Here is an 8,660-nt window from a genome sequence, read left to right on the forward strand (position 1 = left end):
GATGGACCTCGCTGATCGTGCCGGGTCGTAAATCCGTCAGGGTTGACGAAGTCCAGGTGAAGGCCGATGAGCTGACGAGCTGTAGCGCTGAGATGTGGTTCTAGGTCCTTGACGTCGGTACTGGCAGGAGTACGAGCTTAACGATGGGGCGCGTTAACGTCGCCTGAGCGGTCCGGAGTGTGACTACTCGCGTAAGCCCATCCTTGCCAGGGTGAAGAGCGGTCACTCGGGCGAGAGGCCACTTGGATGGAGGAAACCTCTCGTCCGTGAGTAGGACTAAAGAGCCGACATTGATGTCGTGAGTTGGGTGGTACCACTTGGATATGGCCTGCAGACGTTGGAGATATCCTGTGGACCATCTCTTCCAGAACCCTTGGAGTTTTTGTTGGATGAGCTGCCATCGGGAGAGTCTAGAGATGTTAAGATTCTCGAGTGATGGCTCTGGAAGAGTCGTAGGAGCCTGGCCTATGAGGAAATGCCCTGGGGTCAGAGCCGAGCAGTCATCAGGATCATCAGTGAGCGGTTCGAGCGGCCGTGAATTGAGAACTGCCTCAACTTGGGTGAGCAAGGTGGTGAGTTCCTCGAATGTGAGCAGATCCTCCCCAATAGTCCGAGTGAGATGATATTTCACCGACTTCACTGCCGCCTCCCATTTGCCTCCGAAGTGTGGTGCGCTTGGAGGGTTGAAGGACCATTGAGTCCCATCTTGAATGAGGAGCTGGGCGAGCTGTCGAGATTCGGATGATCCTGCTAAGAATAGCCTCCTGAGCTCCTTATCAGCGCCGAGAAAGGTGGTACCGCAGTCGCTGAATAAGGTGTGAGCGATCCCGCGCCGACTGGAGAAACGTCTGTATGCCGCTAGGAATGCATCAGCTGAGTAGTCTGATACTACCTCGAGATGCACGGCTGAGGTGGTCATACAGACAAAGATAGCCAACCATCCCTTGTATGATTTGTGGCCCCGTCCCTTCCATGACCGGAGCGATATGGGGCCGGCGTAATCAACCCCCGTGTTGAGAAAGGCGCGAGCGGGGGTGAGTCGGGCTGGTGGCAGCTGTCCCATGAGCTGTTGAGCACGTATCCCACGTTGTCGAGCGCACTTCACGCATTTAAGGATGAAGGAGCGTACTGGAGCTCGGCCTCCGAGGATCCAGTAAGCTGTCCTGAGCTGACGAAGAGTGAGCTGTGTCCCGCCGTGAAGTGTCCTTAGGTGAGCTTGGCTTATCAGCAAGCGAGCCAGTTGCGATTCCTTTGGGATGATTGCTTGATTTTTGCTCTCGGGGTCGAGCTGTGCGAACCTGAGCCGTCCACCAACACGCAGGATCCCTTGACGATCGATAAACGGGGTGAGCTTGGTGAGCGGATGGGACCTGGTGAATTTCTCCCCGCGAGAGATGATCCGTAGTTCCTCCCTGAAATGAGCTGTCTGGGTGAGCTTGATCCAAAGGAGCCGTGCGTCTTCCAGTTCGCTGAGCGTGAGCGGATAATGGAGTGACGTATTAGGAACCCTCCTAAGCCGAGCGATGAACCTTGAGCAGATCGCGGTGATCCGAAGTAGTCGGTTGAACGAAGAGAACTTATCGATGAGATCCCAAATAGCTATTTGCTGAGCGGCGCCGTAGTAAATCTGACCCGGTTTCTCTTCGAGGTCCACATTGAGGTCCCTTTCTAGAACGTGAGTTGGCCAAGATGAGCTATCCCGTTGTAGCCATGGTGGGCCTGTCCACCACAGCTTATGTGCAGCTAACTGTTGCGCGGTGAGACCTCGAGAAGCACAATCTGCTGGATTCTCCTTGCCAGGCACCAGCCTCCAGTGACTTGGCTGAGTTAGCTCTTGGATAAGAGCGACACGATTCCTCACGAATTCTTTCCATCGTGATGGGTGGGAGCTGATCCATGTGAGCGTTACGGAGGAATCCGTCCAGAGGTATGTGGGTGCTGCGCTGAGGTTGAGCTGATCCTGAACGTAACGTATGAGCTTGGCTAGGAGCAGGGCAGCCGTAAGTTCCAGGCGTGGGATGGTCAGCCGTTTGAGCGGGGCTACTTTAGTCTTGGAGCAGACGAGCGTTATACCATTTCCAGGTAGGTGCGGAACCTTCAGGTAAATGACAGCTGCCATAGCCACCTGAGATGCGTCGGAGAATCCATGGACTTCCACGTCGAAGCCCTTGAGCAGTCCTAGCCATCGTGGCACGGTGACCTCCGACAACTGGTTGAGCTCATCCCTGAACTGTCGCCATCGATGCGCTGTTGTCGGGGAAACTGGGTCATCCCATCCCAGTTTCTCAATCCAGAGCGCCTGTAGTAGTATCTTCGCTCGTACCACCACTGGCGCGAGGAAGCCAAGTGGGTCGAAGAGCTGAGCGGTTTCCGACAGAATGATTCGTTTTGAGATGGAGTTGGTTTCAGGCCGAGCGATGGAGAACGTGAAGCTGTCCGTGCCTGGGTGCCATGAGACTCCTAAGATTTTGGTGATCGAGTCCTCGATCACCTTTTGATCGTGGGAGGTGCTGTCCAACCTGAGTGTGCTGAGCAGACCTGCACTGTTGGAGTGCCATTTTGCCAACGGGAAGCCGCCTGATTGGCAAAGTTGAGTCACGTGATGAGCGGTCTTGAGTAACTCCTCCTCCGAGTCCGCACCTCCGCAAATATCATCTACATATCGTCCTTTCGTGAGCGGCTCCACGGCGAGGGGATAGTTACTGCCCTCGTCCTCCACGAGCTGGTTCAAGACACGTATGGAAAGGAATGGAGCGGATCTAGTTCCATACGTGACGGTGGTGAGCTGATATGTGGTGACGTCCCCATTTGCATCGGCCCAAAGTATTTGTTGGAGCGGCCAATCATCCTGATGTACTCCGATTTGGCGGAACATCTTGGTGATGTCCGTCATGAAGATGAGCTTATGCCGTCGAGTGAAGAGCAGTACATCAGCAATGTCTCTCTGGAGTTTGGCTCCAGTATGCATAATCTCATTGAGCGTCTGCCCCGAGCTGGTCTTATGGGAGCCGTTGAACACGACTCTGAGCTTAGTCGTCTCGCTGCTGGTTCGGACGACACCGTGGTGAGGAAAGAAATATTCCGGAGAAGTGACAGCCTGAGCGGAGTACGAGCTATTCGGGACCCTCAACCCTCCTGAAGCCGGAGCTTCATGTGCTAAGGTCGTCCCGAGAGCTGTGTACTCCCCCATACGCTGTCGATGAGCTGACTGAGTGAGCTGTCCGGATACCCGGCGCATATGGCCAAGGGCTTCATATTCCTTGAGGAAGTCTGTATAGAGTTGATGGTATTCCTCATCACGGGAGAACTTCCTGAGCAGTCGGTGAAGGCATGCGAGCGCTGACGTTCGTGAATCCCCAAGCACTGAGGGCGGAGTCTTGAGCGGTAATCGGACAATGTAACGTCCGGAGCAGTCCCTGGTGTGTGTCCGCCGAAAGTGTTCCTCGCATTGAGCTTCCTCGTCGGTGAGCTGTATCTCTGAAGTCTCAGGAACCTCTTCCTGGACCCAGAACCTGGTGAGTAAGCCATCGAGGTCCTCATTGGATACCGCCAGGTGAGCTGTGGCCGTGTGAGCTAACGCAACACTTTCAGTGGGCCCGAAGATGATCCATCCGAGTCGGGTGAGCTGAGCCGATGGTGATCCTGGGTCATGTGTGATGACCTCTGGCAGGATGAGCTGACCGTAGACGTCAGCACCAAGTAAGACGTCAATTGGTGCTGGTGCTAGGAAGCTGGGATCAGCGAGTTGTAACCCTTCAAGATGATCCCACTTGAGCTGTCCGGGTGTAAACGTCGGTAACGATGTGGTGAGCTGGCTGAGAGCATAAGCCGTGACTCTCAGCTGAAATGAAGAATGAGTGGACTGTATAGTGAGCGGTACCTTGCCTAGTGCCGGCCCAGATGCCGAGTTTCCGATTCCGGAAATAAGTAGTGAAGTCTTGGACCGAGTAAGTCCGAGACGACGCACAATCTGGTCCCCAATAAGAGATATCTCTGATCCTGGGTCGATGAGCAGACGAATGCGGTGAGCGGCTCCATCTGGGCACACGAGATAAGCTAGACTCGTAGCCAGAAGTACCCCAGGACGGCAGCCAGTAATTCCAGAATCGAGCTGACGAGCTGAGCACGAAACGGCAATCTGTCCGGATGACCTTCATTCCGCAGATGTGGAAGGTCTGGGCTCAGAGGTCTTCACAGTAGTGACCCCATCCCCGTAGGTGTACGTAACCATTGGTACCCCAGATGGTCGAGCTGATGACGATGCAGCTTGGTTTTGAGCAGTACCTTGAGCGGTCCTAGAAGATGGCCCTTGACTGGGCTTAGGTGGAGCTGTGGTCGAGGTGGAGTGTAGCATCGTATGATGGAGACCTCCACAGAGCTGGCATCTCGTCTGCGATCTGCAGTCCTTGACTGAATGACGACCGAGACAGTTGTAGCAGAGATAGTACCTTTCCACTATCTCCCGACGAGCTGGACCGTTGAGCTGACGAAATGATGTGCAGGTTGACAGATAGTGGTCTGCCTGACACATTGAGCAGGGGTACGTCACTTTCCCTGAGGAGGTGTTCCTGGGAGTTGGCCTGGTCTGCTGTGGCTGTGGAGCAGCTGCATGATGCACCTTGACCGACAGGGGAGGCCTTCTTGAGCTGACAGTAGCAGGCCTCGTAGCCTGATCCGTAGAGCGAGCGGGCGTATTAATCTCCATGCTCTCCATGGCACGAGCTCTCCCGGTGAGGAAGTCCTTGAAAGCTGAGAAGCTGGGGAAGTCGGTGGACGACCCGACTTTCACTTCCCATGCTTCTCGGAGCTTCGAGCTGAGCCGTTTGGATACCACGTAGACGAGGACCTGATCCCAATGAGCAGTCGGTGACCCTAATGCCTCCAGAGCGTTCAATGCTTCGGCGACAGTGGTCAATAGAGTGTTTAACTCTCGAGCACTGTGAGCGGTCATCCCTGGTGGGTTGAGTAGGCGCTCGAGCTGCGCCGAGACGAGGAGGCGCTTATTTTCATAGCGCGTAAGGAGCAGTTCCCAAGCAGAGGCAAATGAGTCATCAGAGATGGCGATGTTGGAGATGATTCGAGCTGGCTCATCCTTGAGGCTCGTCCTCAAGTAATGCATCTTCTCCACGTTTGGAATATCTGGGTTTGAGCCGACCAGTGAGCTGAACAAATCTCGGAAGGACCTCCATTCCGAGAATACCCCAGAGTATTTGGGAAGAGCAATTTCTGGCAGGCACCTTTTAGCCGTTGAAGGTTGAGCTGTTCCCCCTGCGGCAGAGCGACGTGAGCCGGTGGACACCCCCTTCCTGTCGATGAGCTGAACCAGAATCCCCTTGGCCTCGTGATAGTGTACGATGGTCCGATCAAAGAGGCTGTCCTTGAAGTATGACAACTCCAAGACGTTGTCCACCTTCGCGCTCCCACCGACGAGCTTCTCATGAGTGGCCTCGAACTTCTCCCAATAAGTTTCGAGGATCTCCAGCTTGGCATGTAGGGATGTTATGGTGAGCTGGTCCACCTCATTATCGAGCAGTTCGTTATGCACCCTTTCGATGAATGCGCCTCTCGACGTGTTCAGCCCCAGGGTAACCTCAAAGGAGGCCATAGCTGACAGCTGATGAGTATTGAGCGTTTCCGAAATCCCAAAAAAAATAAACCCAAGAAAAAAACCAGTGAAAAGTGAATGAACTGGTAAAAAAAATAATATAACACCTTGGACGTGGTTGATGCCGCACGGATCAAAAGAAAAAGGGTTGAAAATACCTGTGACTGAGCGGTGCCAATGGGAATGATTCCCAAAAAATTACCAGAACGTGGTTTTGCTGACGATGATCCGGAAAAATATTCCAGAATCCCAGATGAGCGGATCCCTATCTGAGCGGCAGAAGCGGGCCCTCGATGATGGAGGGTCGGTACTGTCGAATGGTAGGAGCGGGCCCTGGTTGTGGTGAGACGGCACTATCAAGTGCCGGTGGCGCTCGGCGTGGTTGGGGCGACACTGTCGGACGGCAGGGGCGGGCCCTCGTTGATGGTGGGGCGGCACTGCCAATGCCGCTATGCTTCCCGCGCTGAGCCGATTTTTCCCACTCACACACTCGCACAATTTCACCAATTAACACGAAATGTTCCTCCGATCCGGCTCGAAGGACCAAAAAATGTTGTAAGAAAGTTCTGGATCGGAGGGGATCGGTGTGAGTGGATTTGAGCGGTCCAAAAAAATAGATAACGGTTACACGACACTTAACTTATTTATTGACTAACAAAAAACTAATTAACTTTAATAATTAATGAAAGTTAAATGCTTCAATAATGAGCGGTGCCTTATAACTCGATTATTAATATTTGAGCGGTCAAGAACAATTTTGAATGAATATCCGAAACACAGTTAAACACGTGTTGCTTTTACTGAATCCCGGACGAAAAAGTGAACGAGCGAAGCAGCCCGATCGCTCAATCGGACGATTTCGAGGGGCCTCGAGGTCGGTGGTGGGGCATCCCCCTTATGCCGGATGGCTGTGAGCTGTCCAGAAAGTGGCGCCCCATCACCCAAAAAATGTGAAATAGGCCCTTAGTAACAACTGGGTTGTTATGATTTGGCCTGACGGTGAGCAGGCGTTAGTGTTGGTAATGGAATCCTGGTCGGCTTCCAGGAATTCCAACAATAGTCATATAACTATTGTAGGGACTAAGAATTTCTTTCTTTTTATTTATGTTTACGTATTTTTTTTATGAGAGAGTGTTTGTTCTCATTGTGTTTTAGTTCTAGGTAGAATAGCTAAGGGTTTTGAGAGAGTCTGGTTTAGTTTTTTTTGTAAGAATGTCTGTTTAGAAGTTTTAAGTGTCGGATATCGACGAATGTTTGGGTCACCCAATGTGGAACGCATTAAAGCGTAAACAGGGTCAGGAGTGCAGGAGTGTGGTCCTGAGTGTGAATGCACTCATTGTTTAGGACAATGATTGCCTTAGTTTTATAAGTAAGACCTTTGTATCATTAGTTTTAAGAGAGGGACATAAAGGACAGGAACAACTGGACTTTTTGGAAGAAAGATCGGTGGAGAGTCAGTTTGTCGCGAGATATCGAAGGAGTGACACCGAGCACATCGCAAACTCATTTTTACGTTACTTTTACATTTTTTCTGTATACGTTCTTAATAAAGATAATTGTTATTTTATAATCATTAAAATACTCTACCCTTTGATCCTACACTATTTTATTTGAAAACAATGAATTACTCTTCTGAGGAAGAAGTATATGAATAAATTATGGGCCCATGTAATTCAAAATATGGATCGCAAAAATAAAAGAGCATATAAAAACCGAAGGACAAGCGCAAAAGCAGAAGATTCTGTAGATCCAGAGGAAATTGTCTGACAATTAAATTTCTATCGAACTGTACACGACCTTTTACCTGTAAAAACTTTGCAGATGGATCTAATAAAAAACATAACATTACATATAACATAATTATAGGTAAATATCTGAAAGACTCTAATTTACAAATGTATATTGATCTAGGTCAGAAGAGAATAAAGTAAACTAGTAAAATGTAACGTTAATCACAGTGTAAATAACTCATTATACGGGCTACATCACTTTAAACTAATAAAAAACTAATTAAATTCCTTTCATTTATTTCCCTTGATTCTCTCATAGTATTTGGAGTATTGGGGTAAAAATTAATGAAAGTGAAAAATAATAAGAATTTGGTATTCTGGTAATCATGAACAGCAATAAATAATATATGTAAGTGTAATGAGCCCTCTGTCTTAATAAAACTAATTAATATACTTGATTAAATTTTAAATCTTTCGTTCGTAACAGTTTTGCAAATCTGCATTATTGTACTTTAGTTTTCTGTTTTTTTTTGTTTTTTTTTCTAAGCATTTTTAAACCTAGTGGGTTTAATTTGCATACAAAAGGTATGATACAAGGCTGTTACATTGATCTTAAATTCTTATCGAACATTTTTCTAGAAATTCACTAATGTACACAATGTATTTGTTCTCTAGTCTGGCCAAAAATTTCTCAGAATAGTAGGGTGGAGAGAACTTTTGGTCACATAATTTTTTAATCATTATCTGTCGAGCCCCATTATACCCTGAACACTTCCATAGGACGTGTTTAGCTTTCTGCTCATTATAAAATCCCTAAAGTTTTTTACAGAACAGTACAGCATTTTTGAGTTTAACTTAATAATCCGAATCGGGACCAGAGGGTCACCCGAGACTCTACATAAATATAAACAATAATGTTGAATTACATCACTTCAGTGTCTACAACCATTTAATAAGGTTATACGTCCAATAACGAATCGACGTAGAGAATGCCAGAGAGCTAATGTAAACATAAACAATGACGCCATAGCCAGAAAGAACTGGGGTTCTCTGTCTTTCACAAGGGTCAGACGTTTCTTCCTTGTGCCACTTTAAATAAACATTTTAAAGAAAAATTGATCCCCTGTGTCTTAAACTTATTTTGTTAACCCGTTTCCATTAAATGAATTCTGAAGAGGAAAGAACAGCAGGTTCTTTTATTGAGTGACAAATTTTCTTTTGGTCTTTGTAACTAGTTTTCAGTCTCCCGAAGAGATTCATAGAATACAGACATTTCTTTCTTGCACCATTTTTTAATAATAAAAAAAGTTCAAATTTAATCCACT

General features: G+C 48.6%; 1 protein-coding gene across 1 annotated transcript; it reads right to left on the bottom strand.

Moving 5' to 3' along the window:
- Positions 1-100: 100 nt before the first annotated feature.
- On the bottom strand, positions 101-5,605 carry LOC135169784 (uncharacterized). Its single transcript, XM_064135081.1, has 2 exons — positions 4,196-5,605; positions 101-4,138 (listed from the first exon to the last, which is right to left on the bottom strand). The coding sequence occupies exons 1-2, from the start codon at positions 5,603-5,605 to the stop codon at positions 101-103; spliced, it is 5,448 nt and encodes a 1,815-aa protein (XP_063991151.1).
- Positions 5,606-8,660: the final 3,055 nt, after the last annotated feature.

The sequence above is a fragment of the Diachasmimorpha longicaudata genome, chromosome 15, assembly GCF_034640455.1.
Source record: "Diachasmimorpha longicaudata isolate KC_UGA_2023 chromosome 15, iyDiaLong2, whole genome shotgun sequence".
Lineage (NCBI taxonomy): Eukaryota > Metazoa > Arthropoda > Insecta > Hymenoptera > Braconidae > Diachasmimorpha > Diachasmimorpha longicaudata.

Excerpts from the sequence above, each read along its gene's own strand:
- LOC135169784 (XM_064135081.1), bottom strand. The coding sequence starts at position 5,605 with ATGGCCTCCTTTGAGGTTACCCTGGGGCTGAACACGTCGAGAGGCGCA. Across the intron at positions 4,139-4,195 it reads ACGGGGATGGGGTCACTACT|ATTGCCGTTTCGTGCTCAGC; the intron begins GTGAAGACCTCT and ends TCATCCGGACAG.